General features: G+C 48.6%; 1 protein-coding gene and 1 long non-coding RNA gene across 13 annotated transcripts in view; one reads left to right on the top strand and one right to left on the bottom strand.

Annotated features, from left to right (window-relative positions):
- The window catches only part of NUP210L (nucleoporin 210 like), a 93,875-nt gene that overhangs the window by 32,177 nt on the left and 45,300 nt on the right, over positions 1-16,398 (bottom strand). For all 12 annotated transcript variants that reach the window (XR_014776804.1, XR_014776805.1, XR_014776806.1 and 9 more), the window contains exons 18-23: positions 9,377-9,465; positions 8,739-8,843; positions 8,057-8,158; positions 2,222-2,350; positions 1,484-1,611; positions 685-817 (exon numbers count right to left, since the gene is read on the bottom strand). Coding sequence is in view for 9 of the 12 variants with exons in the window: in XM_084769138.1 (XP_084625264.1) it covers positions 685-817; positions 1,484-1,611; positions 2,222-2,350; positions 8,057-8,158; positions 8,739-8,843; positions 9,377-9,465 (686 nt within the window). In the remaining 3 variants the exon portion in view is untranslated. The remainder of the gene's footprint in view (positions 1-684; positions 818-1,483; positions 1,612-2,221; positions 2,351-8,056; positions 8,159-8,738; positions 8,844-9,376; positions 9,466-16,398) is intronic.
- LOC311590278 lies at positions 6,254-15,199 on the top strand. The gene is made up of 3 exons (XR_014776818.1): positions 6,254-6,270; positions 13,421-14,388; positions 14,457-15,199. It is a non-coding gene; the product is annotated as an uncharacterized lncRNA (long non-coding RNA).

Below are 16,398 nucleotides of genomic sequence, written 5' to 3'. Positions count from 1 at the left end.
GTGCTGGGGTTAAAGCGTGTGCCTGGCTCACAATTGAAAATTTGATCATGGTAAAGTCATAGATTTTTTAATCAATCAATCAATCAATCAATCAATTACAGTGATTTTGAGACAGGCTGTAGTCCATGCTGGCTTCACATTCATGGAGATCTACCTGCTTCTGCCTCCTCACTGCTAGGACTAATGGTGTGTGCTACCATGTCTGCCTTATGCATTTAGTTTTATTAGTGTGTATGTGTAGACATGTCATATGTGCAGAGGTAAGAGGGCAACTTTCAGGAGTCAGTTCTCTCCTACTGTGTGTCCCAAGGACTGAGCTCAGGTGGTTACAAGGCACTTGTATCAGGCCCTTTACCAACTGAGCTGTGTCACCAGCTCATGTTTATGTGTGTGTGTATGTATGTATGTACGTATGTATGTATGTATGTATATATATGTATGTATAAATGTATATATGCAGTGTGTACGTGCCCACCTTACCCTTATAGCTATAAATCCTTAAACTTTTTTTGTGTTTTGTAAATTTTCTACAAGAACTGTATTCCATGTATTTATTTAATTGTAGGGGAAAGAAAACAGTTAATTTTAAACAGAAAAATCCCAAGCAAAGCATATTATGTATAAACGGAAAACAATAAATGACACTAAGTGAGAAAGCACATTTGGATGCGAGCGTTCACTCACCTCAATGTGCCGAGGTGTTGATGTGAATTTTCTCCCCATCTTATCTGTGGCCATGGCTACAAGTGTGGTTTGTCCAATGGTGACAGCGCGGAGCATGTAGTTTTCAGAGTACTCGTCCTGGTCTTCCATTAGTCTGCAAAGATCCACGTGTTACCGCTGAGATCGGGCAGGTTTTCGTTATTTGGGTTTTCGGGACAGGATTCCTCTGTGTAACAGCCTTGGCTGTCCTGGACTCACTTTGTAGACCAGGCTGGCCTTGAACTCACAGCGATCCTCCTGCCTCTGCCTCCCGAGTGCTGGGATTAATGGCGTGCGACATCTGCCGATTTGGCAGTTTTACTTGTGTTTGGTGGTTTAAGACAGCATCTCCACTTGGGAGGCAGAGGCAGGTGGGTCTCTGTGAGTTCAAGGCCAGCCTGGTCTACAAAGTGAGTCCAGGACAACCAAGGCTACACAGAGAGACCCTGTCTCAAAACAAACAAACAAACAAAAAACATAAAAAAACAAAAAACAAACAAAAAACCCCAGCATCTCTCTGTGTAGCCCTGGCTCTCCTGGAGGTCTCTTACACAGGCTGCTTACACGTGTGATCTGTGTTGGGGTTGCAGGTGTGCACCTCCACACCCAGGTTGAATGAGTACATCCTGGAGACACTGACCGGAAGAGAGTATGGACTGAGTAAACTACAACAAGCACAGGGGGAAAAAGTCTGGACTAAACTAAGCGAAGCTGAGAGGCCATCAGGAGGGAGGCTCTCAGTACACCAGCTGAGGAGAACAGTGGGAGTGAACGAACTCACCTCAGGGTGACAATGGCAGATGCCAGCTGCAGCCTGACATCCATGTTTCTGAAGTACTTGTTCCGGAAAGGGTGTCTAGAAGAGCCAAGAACCCTTACAACCACTGACACGGTTTTGCCGATCTCAACCTAATAGTTAAAGAAAGACAGCATGCTTCAGACATCCAATTAAGCAAGGACGGCTGAGTCTGAGATGCAGACATTTCTGTGCACACCAGATGATCCCAGCAGGCTGTTAGTCAATGGCCCTGAAGCTGTGTGTACTATTTGTTTGTTGTTGTTTGATTTTTGGAGATAGGGTTTCTCTGTGTAGCCCTGGCTGTCCTGGACTCCCTTTGTAGACCAGGCTGGCCTCGAACTCACAGGGATCCACCTGCCTCTGCCTCCTGAGTGCTGGGATTAAAGGCGTGCACCACCACTGTCCAGTCATTTTCATCATCTTTAATACTGGAATGGCGGTAGTTTTTTGTTTCGTCTGGGTTTGGCTTTTGTGTAGAAGAGAGTAGTTGGGTGCAGAGTAGAGGACACACTCTTGAGGGGTGACAGAGGACAATGGGCAAAGGCACCGGTGAGAAGGGTGCTCTTTAAAGGCTGGCATTTCATTAGTCTGAGGCTTTGTCCCGAACTGTAGCAGAGGAGAGACTGCGTTGGAATATGCTAGAGGGAGTGGACAGAGGTGGCATCGTTTCTGACTTGAAATGACTCTCTGGCCTAATGAATCACATACAGCCACTCTCACCTTCTCAATCAGATCCAACTCCACCTCGTGTATGTCTGACACCTTGAGCTGGGCCGTAGCTGGACCCAGGAAAGGCAGGCACAGGTCGTACACTTCTAGGGTGAGAAATCCAGGATGCTCTGGAACTAACTAGAAGGAAGAAGACGAGTGTTTACAGATGGAAGCAGAGGTTAAGGAACTTGAAATTCAGTAGCATCTAACACACGTTAGTTATCCGCAGGGAGCAGGTCTCATGGAGAAAATCAAATCCATGTGAGCTACTGTGGAGGTCTGACACCCATAGACTCATGGGTTTCACTGCTTGGCCCATAGGGACTAGTGCTATTACAAAGTGTGGCCTTGTTGGAAGAAGTGTGTCACTGGAGCCAGGCTTCGAGGTCCCCTATGCTCAAGCTATGTCCAGTGTGCAACACAGTCTCATCCTGCCTGTGGACCAAGATGTAGAACCTCAGCTCCTCCAGCGCCATGTCTGCCTGTGTGCTGCCACGCTCCCCACCATGATGATAATGGCCTCAGCCTCTGAGCTGGAAGGTGGCCCCAATGAAATGTTCTTTATAAGAGTTGCTTTGGTCACTGTGTCCCTTCACAGCAATAGAAGCCAAGCTAAGACAGCCATGACTGCAGGTGCTCGTGGAAGTGGGTTGACAGACACTTGGCTTCTGTCTTTGTACTGAGGTTACTGAGGGACTGCATGCTTTAATCATCCCGTGTCTGCACCCTACTGCCTCAGTCTTCACTGGAGAGGTGGCTCAGTGGTCAAGAGCACATAATGCCCACGCAGGGGACCCCAGTTCAGTCCCCGGCACCCACATGGCATGGCCCACAGCTGCTTGTAACCCCAGCATCAGCAGATCAAATGACTTTCTCTGGCCGTGGTGGCCACTTGCACTCATGTGCACAAACCCACATGGGTACGTATACTCGTAATAACAGCCAGGTGTGGTGGGGCACACCTTTAATCCCAGGACTTGGAAGGCAGAGGCAGGTGGATCTCTGTGAGTTCCAGGCCAGACTGGTCTACAGAATGAGTCTAGGACAGCCAAGGCTACACAGAGAAACCCTGTTTTGAAAAACAAAAACAAACACAAATAAATAAACAATCCTCTAAAAAACTAGTAATAAAATAAAACATTTTTTAAAATATTTATTTATTTATTAGGTTTACAGTGTTTTGCCTACATGTACACTTGCATGCCAGAAGAGGGCACCAGATCTCATTATAGATGGTTGTGAGCCACCATGTGGTTGCTGGGTATTGAACTCAGGACCTTTGGAAGAGCAAGCAGTGCTCTTAACCTCTGAGCCATCTCTTAAGCCCCCAAAACATCTTTTTTTTTTAAAACACAAATACTTTAGGCAATCAGGTGACACATGCCTTTAGTCCCAGCACTAGGAAGGCAGAGGCAGGTGGATTTCTATGAATTTGAGGTCAGCTTAGTCTACATAGTGGGTTCCATGACAGCCAGGACTACATAGAGAGGCCTTGTCTGGGAAAAACAAAAATCAAACAACAACAACAAAAAGAACACAGCAAGCCCTAGAGAGAAGGCTCAGAGGTTAAGAGCCCTGTCTGCTTTTCCTGAGGTCCTGGGTTCAATTCCCGGCAACCACATGGTGGCTCACAGCCGTCTATCTACACTGGGATCTGATGCCCTCTTCTGGCCTGCAGGCGCACATACAGACAGAGCACTCATACATTAAATAGATAAAATCTTTAAAAAGTGTTTTCCTCTGTAATCAAACTGGTTTCATTCTATAGATGTGAGCTGGCTCCATGTATGCAAGTTAATAAACACCACACACGATCTACATGGACTCAAGGAAGATTATTTCAGTAGATGCAGAATACACTTTTGACAAAGTCCAACATCTCATCATGATAACAGCTGTGATGTACCTTACACTGGTAAACTGTCACCTGCTGTTTAAGTGTCAGTGGCCAGGATATCTGGACCTGGAGTTAGAGACAGATGTGAGCCACCGTGTGGTTGCTGGGAACTGAACTCAGGACCTCTGGAAGAGCAGCCTGTGCTCTTAACCACTGAGCCATCTCTTCAGCCCCAAAGATAGGAATCTCACAAGGGGCACCATCCTAAGTTTCTTTTTTCTTTTTTTTTTCTAAGACAGGGCTTCTCTGTGTAGCCCTTGCTGTCCTAGACTTGATTTGTAGACCAGGCTGTCCTTTAACTCATAGACATCCGCCTGACTCTGCCTCCCGAGTGCTGGGATTAAAGTGGTGCACCACTTCTGCCTGGCTAACCCTAAGATTCTAAAGAACATGCATTTTGCCAAGAAGCACAAAAAAGGCCTGAGGAAGGCAGGCAAAGAATGTGTGAGGTCAGAGAGTAAAGGTCAACCTCTGTGAGTTCTAGACCAGCAAGTTCCAGGCTAGCCAGGGTTACACAGTGAGACCCTGTCTCAAAACAAAAATAAAAACCAAACAAACCTAAAAACAGACCTATGATGTGACAGCTCTACCACTCCTGGGCATTTACCCAGGAGCTCCAGGTCAGGGTCACAGACACTTGTAGAACACAGAACAGTTCACAGTAGCCGAGGTATGGAACCAGCTTTGTGTTCAGGATAAAGAAAATGTGCCATGTATTCACAATGGAATTTTTTTTCTTTTTTCTTTTTGGTTTTTCGAGACAGGGTTTCTCTGTGTAGCCTTGGCCATCCTGGACTCACTTTGTAGACCAGGCTGGCCTCGAACTCACAGCGATCCGCCTGCCTCTGCCTCCCGAGTGCTGGGATTAAAGGCATACGCCACCACGCCCGGCTCACAATGGAATTTTTTCAGCCATAAAGAACAACCAAGTCAAGCCAGCTGTGGTGGCGCACGCCTTTAATGCCAGCCCTCGGGAGGTAGAAGCAGGCGGATCACTGTGAGTTCGAGGCCAGCCTGGTCTACAAAGCGAGTCCAGGACAGCCAAGGCTACACAGAGAAACCCTGTCTCTAAAAACAAACAAACAAGAACCAAGGCATGTATTTGAAAAAAAAAAAAAAAAAAGGATGCAAATGGAGACCGTCACATAAAACGAGTTGTAGTTCTGCGTCCAGCTGGGCAGTCCAGGCACTACTTGTTTCAGATCAGAGGTCCTGGTTCTCACTCAGGGGTAACAAGAGTGCTTTGGGGGTGAGGCTTGTGACCTGGGCACAGAGCTATGTTCCCAGCCCCTCTAGGGAGGTGGGAAAAGAGTTCCCGTACCGGGTGTCACAGTTCGCTGGTTTTAGAACAATGCTGCCAGTCTCAGAAGGCAGTGGCAATCCAGGAGCTCCACAGTGTTTCGGCTTCTCATGCTGAGATCATGGCCTAGAAGTGGGCAAACGGCCAAAACCAGCCAAAAGGCCGTGCACTTGTCAGTATCAGAAGCCAACAGAAACCCAGGCATTTCAAAGGCCTGTGATGGCACCGCAGTATCACAGCTCTCTGGTTTGTCTACTGTGTCAGATGGATACCCAAAGGCAGGTCCTGCGAGATGCAGGCTCGGCAGGTGCTTGCTTCCCCAGGGGTCAGCACCAAGCTACCGGTGGTGTTCCCTCCACCTCCCCACCCCACCCCAGAAATGAATGGAGTCTCAGACAAGAGGTCATGCTGGAGGAGTGCTGAGCATGGGCGAGCAAGAGCACTCAAAATGTGAAGGTGAATGTGTCTGATTTGCTAGGGCTGAGGGTGCCAGGGTACTTAATCTGCATACAGCGCCTTGTTTAGAGTCAATACCATGGGGTCCTACCACAAGAAGGAGAAAACAGTACTTGATTATCTTGTATGTGAGGAGATGATTTCTTTGACTATGTGATAAAATCTGGGGTTACTAGATCAGAAGGAGTGAGGACCCTACTGAGAAAGGGAGTCCAGTCTTCACAGACCATGCATGAAATGATAATCCGGAGAAGTCAGACTTCGACCTGACCCTGCAGAGTCCCACAGTGAGTCTCAGGCAGACAAATACTGAATGCTTCCTCTTATTTCTGAGTTCTAGATTATGTATAGAAACACTGAATCTTTTTTTTTGTTTGTTTGTTTTGTTTTGTTTTTCGAGATAGGGTTTCTTGTATAGCCTTGGCTGTCCTGGCCTCACTTTGTAGACGAGGCTGGCCTTGAACTCACAGTGATCCACCTGCCTTTGCCTCCCAAGTGCTGGGATTAAAGGCACGCGCCACCACTGCCCGGCTTTGTTTTGTTTTTTTGAGACAGGTTTCTTCTGTGTAGCCCTGGATGCCCTGGAACTCACTGTGTAGACCAGGCTGGCCTCAAAGTGAGAGATCCACCTGCCTCTGTTTTCTGAGTGCTGGGATTAAAAGTGTGCATCTCTACCACCCAGCTAGAATCCTATATGTATAGGAAACCATTTAAAAGTCAGACTAGACTATAGGAGGGGCAGGGCTAGAAAAGGTGGTACATTATTCATTTGCACTGAAATGGCCACTTGTAACTCAGTACAATACAATGCAAAGAAAAAAAGTTATGTTTGGGGCTGGGCATATTGGTCCAAGATATAATAAAAACACTTAGGAAGTGGAGTCAGAAGAATCAGGAGTTCAAGGTCAGCCTTGACATCATGGTAAGTTCCATGCCATCCTAGGCTAGTTGAGACTGTCTTTAAAAACTAGGGCAGGCTGGTGTGGTGGCACATGCCTTTAATCCCAGCACTCAGGAGGCAGAGGCAGGTGGATTGATGTTAGTTTGAGGCCAGCCTGGTCTACAAAGCCAGTCCAGGACAGCCAAGGATACACAGAGAAACCCTGTCTAAAAAAAAAAACAAAAAAACAAAAAACAAAAAATACTAAAAAAAACTAAGGCCTGGCTGGTTAGTGGTAGTGCACACCTTTAATCCCAGCACTTGGGAGGCAGAGGTGGATCTCTGAATTCCAGGCCAGCCTGTTCTACAGAGTGAGTTCCAGGACAGCCCAGGGTACACAGAGAAACCCTGTCTCAAAAAAACAAACAAAAACTAGGGCCAGAAAGGCAGCCCAGACATAAGGAGTTTGTTGCCAAGGCTGATGGCCTGAGACTCACTGATAACTTGTCCTCTGACCTCCACACAATGCTCTGCAGCACGCACGCACGCGCACACACACACACACACACACACACACACACACACACACACACACACACGTTGTTTTAAATGAAAATCCCAAATCATTCTATTTTATCAACAAAGACTCAGGATCTAGATGCTGGGGTGAAAAATCTACTAGTTCAGAGAGGCAGCGAGAGCACCCAGCTGACCTTCCTACTCAGCTCACATTCAGATGGAAAAGGACCAAAGGCTCACTACTAGCTCAGCTGGCAGCCCAGGAAGAAAAGGCCAAAACCCCAAGGCCAAAGGCTGCCAGCTCAAAGTCCAAAAAGCCAAAGGCCAAGGAGCCGAGGGGCTCAAGAGTTAAAGAGCTAAAAGCTAAAGAGCCCAGGAGCTAAAAGCCCCTTCTACTTCTCCACTGTCTTAAAAGCCCCTCAACTCAAGGACACTCCTACTCTTTAATCCCTGTCAGCTGGTTTCTTGCTCCACCTCTTGACCTAGGGTTAACTTTATTAAGTCCTGTGTACAGAAAGCTCTTGAATTAAAAGTGTGTGCTAGGGCTGAACCTCGCCTTAATCACCTGTTTACAATTAACAGAAAGTTGTTGTGTTAGGGCTGAACCACGCCAAACAAAAAACAGGTTGTACAGTTCACAATCTCAAGGATCACAATGGCATCAAATATTCTGCAAAACACACACACACACACTGACAAAAAGTAAAAACAACACAAAACAATAACGACAAAAACAAAACAAAAAAAGCACTTTGACCTGAAGCCAGCAGTCTAGAAGCCGCATCCACCCACCTGGATGGAGCTCTCTGCTTCCGTGTAAGTGATGGTGACAATATCTTGCTCACTGCTGTTGACCCGAAAGTAGCCAGATCCTTCCACAAGGTTAAATATTTCCTATAGAAAAACCACACAATGCTCCATTTTTATTGGTGTTAGACTAAAGGTGATGACTTCTATCTAAAAAAAGAACAGTGGACAGACATAAGATAAAATGTGAATTGCCACAGACTGGCTCTAAAGGACACTACAGCTCATCCTTTATGTCCCGCATGCGTGCGTGTGTGCGTGCGTGCGTGCACGTGTGTGTTTTAAGATTTATTTATTTATGTGTTTTGATTGCATACGAGAAGAGGGCATTGGATCCCATGAGACCAAAGTTATAGACAGTGTGAGCAGCTATGTGGGTGCTAGGACTTGAACTCAGGACTTCTGGGAAAACACCAGTGTTCTTAACTCTTCAGCACGGTATGTGTACTGGATTTTCTTTCTTTCTTTTTTTTTCTTCTGGTTTTTGAGACAGGGTTTCTCTGTGTAGCCTTGGCTGTTCTGGACTTGCTTTGTAGATCAGATTGGCCCTGAACTCAGAGATCTGCCTGCTCCTACCTCCCCAGTGCTGGGATTACAGATGTGCACCACCTCGCCCAACTATGTATTTGATTTTCCACAGCAGGTAAGTCGGGCCTGTGTGCCTCACCTTCACAGCAGGATGGTTGTAGATGGTGGCGTTCTCAGGCTGTATTGTGACATCCTCTACCAGGACCAATTCGACAGTCGCAGATCTTGGTGAGTTCGAAATTTCCTAGCCAGGAAGCAAGCACAGCAGACACTTCTGACTTGTGGAGAACAGGTAATGACTTGGGAGAGGAGCTTTAAACCTGAGGTAAGTTCTGTTTCTTCCCTTCCCTTCCACCTCCCTTCTTTCTTTCCTTCCTTCTTTTTTTTTTTTTTTTAAGATTTATTTATTTATTTATTATAGTGTTCTGCCTGCATGTTAGCTTGCGCGCCAGTAGAGGGCACCAGATCTCAGTATGGTTGTGAGCCACCATGTGGTTGCTGGGAATTGAACCCAGGACCTTTGGAAGAGCAGTCAGAGCTCTTAACCACTGAGCCATCTCTCCAGCCCCCTTTCTTTCTTTTTATTGCTTCTTTGAGAATTTCATACAACCTGTTTTGATCATCCACACCCCTCCCCCCCCAACTCCGTGTTCTCTCTCTCTCTAAACCATTAAGTTTTGAGATAGGATCTCACTAATCAGCCCAGGCTAGAACCCCAGGCGTGCGCTGTCAAGCCAGGCCCTAATCTCCAGTCCTTTAACCATGGCTTCCACTCACTTCTGGGCTTTTCTTCCCTGAATAGCCCACAAAGTTGACTCCAATGAGCGTAGTTCCCTTTATCCGATGCACTTTAAGGGTCTGATGGCCTAAAGCAGGAAAACACTGTGAGAAACAGTAACACCAGTGCAATGCAGACTCCAGAAAACCAAAGTTTGTCTCAGTTTTTTCCCAAATGGCATTTTATTGTGGAGAGGAAAATGCTGAAAGGGGAAATACAAACACAAAAATAGAACACTGGTTTGTACTGACCTGCTATGCGACTCTAAGCCAAAATCTAACCTCTTAGGTCCTTGTGAAATTGGGCCAGACAAAACCTGAAATTCTTTCTTCCTGTTATGGCCTATAAACCCCAAAATGAGCTGAGAGCAAATACACGAGGACATTGTTATGTGTAAAATTTGAATTTATAAACAGTACAGACAGTCTTTTCAGGCCTTTTCTTTTTTTATATAACATATTTCTTTTTATTTTCTGTGCATTGGTGTCTTGCTTGCATATGTCTGTATGAGGGTGTTGAAAGCTCTGGAACTGGAGTTACAGGCAGTTTTGAGCTGCATGTGGAACCTGGGAACTGAACCAGGGTCCTCACTGAAAGAGCAGACAGTGCTCTTAACCGCTGAACCATCTCTCCAGCCTCCTGGGCCCTTTTCTTAGTTTCACTTTTTTTGTTTGTTTGTTTTGTTTTTTCGAGACAGGGTCTCTCTGTGTAGCCTTGGCTGTCCTGGACTCACTTTGTAGACCAGGCTGGCCTCAAACTCACAGTGATCCACCTGCCTCTGCCTCCCGAGTGCTGGGATTAAAGGCGTGCGCCACCACACCCGCTCGGTAATTATATGTTTTTAAAATTTAAAACATGTGGATGTGGCGGTGGCAGGGTGCAGGTGTGGGGTCAGTTCTCTCGTTACAACACATTGGTCTTTGAACCCAGGTCACCATCATGGCCGCACAGGCTGTCCCAGAGCCTGGCTTGTCCCTGCCTCTGGCTCCTCAGTGCTGTTAAAGCATGTGCTGCCACACGAGGCTCAGAATAGTTTCCTCAGACTGGGAGTAGAGAAAGACAGAATGTTCCAGACTTCCCAGAGACAGCTTGTAGTTCAGTGAGGGTGAGGAACATCTAAATGAACAGGTAAGTGTATATAAAGCAAGGGGCAGGAGAGACCCAGACCCCGCCATGTTTAATGACCGGAGTTCCTGGGAGCTGTGGGGGCAGCCCAGTGATGGAATGCTGAAAAATGGCTGTGGGCCGAGGCCCTCCTGCTCTGGCCTCCTGCCTGCTGGGAAGGCAGGTGTTTCTGCCACGCAGTACTCATGTGATGCTGGAGGGCAATCCCAGGCTTTGTGCGAGTTAGGCAAGCAGCCTCCCACCGCAGATCTGTATCTTAGGACAATCAGCCTGGACATCGGTGTGGACGGTGGGCTAGATGCCACTATGTCAGGACGTGACAGCTACAAGAGAACACACTGAGCCATTTGATGAACACTGTCCCTGTGGTAGCTCTTGTACTGCACACTGCTGTGCACTCTGCTGGCCTTAGGACTGGGTAACAGCTCTGTGTGGGCTGTAAACACCAAGCCTGGGCCAGCGCATGCCAGGCTGTGGCTGTGCTGTTGAGCTAGCTGCCCCTGCTATCAGTCAAGCTCACCCTGCTCCAGGTGGCAGCTCCTCGTGGGCAGGGATGAGGTTGAATCTTGTTTCTTCTTTTTTAGAGCCTCATAGTCCAGTGAATGGTTCGTCCACCCGTGAAAGTGTACATGGCAGAAACCTCACAGCTGCTCCTCACACCGTGTTCATCCTCTGTCTGTTACACTGTGGCCCACGACAAGCTGTGTCCTCATAACTGTGTGGCTGGTTTGGGCCATGTGACTTGCTTTAGTGATGCAACATGGGCACAAGTGAGACAGCCAGAAGGCTGGTGATGTGCTGCAGATGAGGCTGCCTAGCTCAGAGGCTCAGGCTGCGCCTCTTCTCTCTTGAAGCCTGCCCGTCTCCTCCACCAGCTCACCTTTGCTGCTGCTCTCTCCATCACCCCTTCGGTTTCGGCATAAACATTCTCAGGGCAGCCTTTGTCCTAGACTAGTTTACGTCACTCTGTCATAGGTTTTTTTTTACATTTTAATTAATTAATTAATTAATTTTGCAGACAATGTTTTGCCTGTACGTACACCTGCGCACCAGAAGAGGGCACCAGATCTCATTATAGATGGTTAGGAGCCATCATGTGGTGGCTGGGAATTGAACTCAGGCCCTTTGGAAGAGCAGCCAGTGCTCTTAACCTCTGAGCCGTCTCTCCAGCCCTGTTACAGGTCCTAAAGTACTCCATATTTGCCCTTCCTTTAAATGTCCTGAATGTCTCCTTACCCACTATGGAGGCAGCGTGTCTTTCCTTCTCTACTGTACGTCCAGCACCTTGCAGGGTGCAGCAGTCATCCAGTAAGTTCTGTCTAATAAACAATCCTAAGATGCCAGGCAAATAGCGGGGTCTCTACTTTTTGGAGGCTGGGGGCTTCGTCATAGCCCCTTTTACAGAATCATCCTCCTTGTTCAACCTCTGGAATATGCTAGGATGTAACATCACATCCACTTCACATCTTAAAATTAATTTTGTTTATTGTTTGGTTTGGTTTTTGTTTTCGGAGATAAAGGTTTCTCTGTGTAGCCTTGGCTGTCCTGGACTTTGCTCTATAGATCAGGCTGGCCTTGAACTCAGAGATCTGCCTGCCTCTGTGTACTGTGTGCTGGAATAAAGGCGTGAGCCACTATGCCTAGCTTTAATGTTTTCTTTTTGTTATAACCTTTGTTTATCTTATTTTAATTTTATGTGAATTGGTATTTTGCCTATGTGAGGGTGTTGGGCCCCCTGAAACTGGAGTTATAGCTAGTCGTGAGCTACCATGTGGGTTCTTGGAATTGAACCCGGGTCCTCTGGAAGAACAGGCAGTGCTCTTAACTGCTGAGCCATCGCTCCACCTCTTTCTTATTTATTTATTTAGTGTGTGTGTGTGCAGGTAAGTGATGGACCAGTCTGACTCCATTTTAAGATTAGAAGCGGGAGCTGGAGAAATAGTTCAGTGCTTAAGAACACTGACTAAGCCGGGCATGGTGGCACACGCCTTTAATCCCAGCACTGGGGAGGCAGGGGAGGCAGAGGCAGGTGGATAGATGTGAGTTCGGGGCCAGGCTGGTCTACAAAGCAAGTCCAGGACAGCCAAGATAACACAGAGAAACCCTGTCTCGAAAAACAAAACAAAACGAACACTGACTGCTTTTCCAGAGGACCTGGGCTCGATTCTCAGAACCCATAGGTCAGCTCATAACTGTAACTCCAATATCTGATACCCTCGCACAGACATACATGCAGACTAAACACCAATATACATAAAATAAAATAAAGGTAAATAAATTTTAAAAAAGATTAGAAGCCAAGGTTAAGGTAAGTCCATCCCTGTTTCCTTTAACACTTAAGTTTGACCATGTCTTGACATGTTCTCTGAACTCTGACATTTCACATTCTGTGCTTTGTGTCCTTACTCTCACCCTGGTAAGAAGCCTCGCCAAGCTCCTACATAACCAACCCCCTTGCCAACCCACTAGCCTTGCAGTTTTTGAGCTATAAAAGCCCCACTTTCTCCTGTGTTCAATGCTGTTTTTTCAAACCCTGTTTTAGAGAGACAGCCCTGCCTGATTAAAAAACAAAAACAAAAAAACAAAGCTTGCTTAATTTTACTAAAAGAATTGGGGGCTGGAGAGATGGCTCAGCAGTTAAAAGCAAGGGCTGCTCTTCCAAAGGACCCTGGTTTGATTCCCAGCAACCACATGACAGCTCACAACTGTCTATAATTCCAAGATCTGACACCCTCACACAGACATACATGCAGGCAAAACACCAAAGCACATAAAAATAAAAAAATAAATAAATTAGCTGGGCAGTGGTGGCGCACGCCTTTAATCCCAGCACTTGGGAGGCAGAGGCAGATAGATCTCTGTGAGTTCGAGGCCAGCCTGGTCCAGAAAGTGAGTCCAGGACAGCCAAGGCTACACAGAGAAACCCTGTCTTGAAAAACCAAAAACCAAACCAAAACAAAACAAAATCCAAAAAACAAAAAAAACAGAAAAACAAACAAACAACAACAACAAAAAGAATTGGGTAATGACTGATGGGACTCTAGCCAGCTTGAGCGTGGGAAGCGTGGGAAGCGTGGGAGGTGTGGCAAGCGTGGGAAGCGTGGGAGGTGTGGCAAGCGTGGCAAGCGTGGGAGGTGTGGCAAGCGTGGCAAGCGTGGGAGGCGTGGCAGGCGTGGCAGGCGTGGCAGGCGTGGCAAGCGTGGCTCTGGCAGGCCTTCTGCTTCTCCCCTTCCCTCTGCCTCGATACAAAGTGTTAGCTTGCATTCCTGAAGCCAGCCACCAAGGTCTACTCCCTCATTTGGCCACTCCTCCTCCTGAGGCTGACTTCCAAGGTCCAGCGGTCATTAGTTTTGAAGTCTAGCCACCACAGTCCCCTTTGAGTCACCTAATTAATATTCTCAGTTAAAATTAAACACCTCAGCCTAACACAGGGATTCCCATTTCATGTTTATGAGCCACCGTCTTCCTACGTGCCACCTCGCTACGCAGAGGCCGTCCTTTGCCCTCCACGCCCCTGCCTCCTGTCCCTCTTTCTTTTCTCCTTCTCCCTCGTCCTCTCGCTCCTCCCGTCTTTGTCTCTAACTCCCGCCCTCTGTCCCTCTGGGGCAGAAAACTCTCCTCTGTGCTGAGACCTTGGCCTTGGGGTCCTGAGCCTATGCTTTTCCTAACAATGGTCTTTATTCTCACTTAGCGGGATTAACAGTAAGAGGACAATTTAAGGCAGCTGGTTTGTTCCTCCACCACACTGACTGCAAGTGTCTTTCCCAGCAGAGCGCTCTCACTGGCCTTTGCCTTCCTGTTCCTGTTTTGAGACTCTGTAGCCAAGGCTGGCTGGAAACTCACGGCAATCTTCCCGTCACAGGCTCCCACGTTCTGGAATACGGCTGTGAGTAACCATTCTTAGATTTTTCCCCCCTTTTTTCCCATCTGCCTTAGTTACTTTTCTATCCCCAGACCAAGGAAACTTATACAAGAAAGCATTTGATTTGGAGCCAATGGATCTGTGATCCTCACCGAGGGAAGCATGGCAGCAGGCCTGAGGACTCAAGTCTTCACCCATGAACTCCAGCTGCTTGCAAAGGCTCTGTCCCCAGGCTGCTCTCCTGTCCTCTGCTCCAGCATAAGAATCATGTGGATTCAATGTTTACTACTTGTATCGACCTCTACTCTGATCTACCCAATGGACAGGACATTCTCCGCAGTTATGTGAAGAGCAGGGACGGACTTGGACATGAGCTGGCACCCCATATTTGACCACCTCCCCTTGGTGGGGAGGCCTGATGGCACTCAAAGAAAGAATAAGCAGGCTACCAAGATGAGACTTGACAGCCTATGACCATTTGGTGGGGGAGGAGGTCCCCATCAGTCTTAGACCTAGGGGAGGGGAATAGGGTGAAAGTGGGAGGGAGGGAGGAATGGGAGGATACAAGGGATGGGATAACAATTTAGATATAATCTGAATAAATTAATAAAAAAAAAGAATCATGTGGATTGCTGAGACCATGATTAAACAAGATGTTCTGCCAAGTATACACTTAAGGTCTCCAGGCTCTGTGGCTCCAGCTCAGGTCTCCAGGCTTCGGTGGCTCCAGCTCAGGTCCCCAGGCTTCGGTGGCTCCAGCTCAGGTCCCCAGGCTTCGGTGGCTCCAGCTCAGGTCCCCAGGCTTCAGTGGCTCCAGCTCAGGTCCCCAGGCTTCGGTGGCTCCAGCTCAGGTCTCCAGGCTCTGTGGCTCCAGCTCAGGTCCCCAGGCTTCGGTGGCTCCAGCTCAGGTCCCCAGGCTCTGTGGCTCCAGCTCAGGTCCCCAGGCTTCGGTGGCTCCAGCTCAGGTCCCCGGGCTTCGGTGGCTCCAGCTCAGGTCCCCGGGCTTCGGTGGCTCCAGCTCAGGTCCCCAGGCTTCGGTGGCTCCAGCTCAGGTCTCCAGGCTCTGTGGCTCCAGCTCAGGTCTCCAGGCTCTGTGGCTCCAGCTCAGGTCTCCAGGCTTCGGTGGCTCCAGCTCAGGTCTCCAGGCTTCGGTGGCTCCAGCTCAGGTCCCCAGGCTCTGTGGCTCCAGCTCAGGTCCCCAGGCTTCGGTGGCTCCAGCTCAGGTCTCCAGGCTTCGGTGGCTCCAGCTCAGGTCCCCAGGCTCTGTGGCTCCAGCTCAGGACCCCAGGCTTCGGTGGCTCCAGCTCAGGTCCCCAGGCTCTGTGGCTCCAGCTCAGGTCCCCAGGCTTCAGTGGCTCCAGCTCAGGTCTCCAGGCTCTGTGGCTCCAGCTCAGGTCCCCAGGCTTCGGTGGCTCCAGCTCAGGTCCCCCGGCTTCGGTGGCTCCAGCTCAGGTCCCCAGGCTCTGTGGCTCCAGCTCAGGTCCCCCGGCTTCGGTGGCTCCAGCTCAGGTCTCCAGGCTCTGTGGCTCCAGCTCAGGTCCCCAGGCTCTGTGGCTCCAGCTCAGGTCCCCAGGCTTCAGTGGCTCCAGCTCAGGTCCCCAGGCTCTGTGGCTCCAGCTCAGGTCCCCAGGCTCTGTGGCTCCAGCTCAGGTCCCCAGGCTTCGGTGGCTCCAGCTCAGGTCTCCAGGCTCTGTGGCTCCAGCTCAGGTCCCCAGGCTTCGGTGGCTCCAGCTCAGGTCCCCAGGCTTCGGTGGCTCCAGCTCAGGTCTCCAGGCTTTCGTGTCCAGGCCAGTGATCCTTTTGCCTCTACTTCCAAAGTACTGAGATTCCAGCTATGATAGCCACCACACTGTTTATACAGTGCTAAAGATTGAATCCAGGGCTTTGTGTGTACAGGAAATATGACCAAGTGGCCAACATTCCCAGCTATCCCCCTGCTCTCTCTCACCCTCTCCCTCTCTCCGTTTCTCAGCACTGGTGACAGACCCCAGGGTCACACAAGCTATACATTTGTTCTCTCACTGAACAACACTG

Source organism: Acomys minous (genome assembly GCF_964271855.1).
Source record: "Acomys minous genome assembly, chromosome: 19".
Lineage (NCBI taxonomy): Eukaryota > Metazoa > Chordata > Mammalia > Rodentia > Muridae > Acomys > Acomys minous.
Note: the sequence above shows the minus strand (reverse complement) of the source record. Positions and strands in the feature narration are given on the sequence as shown.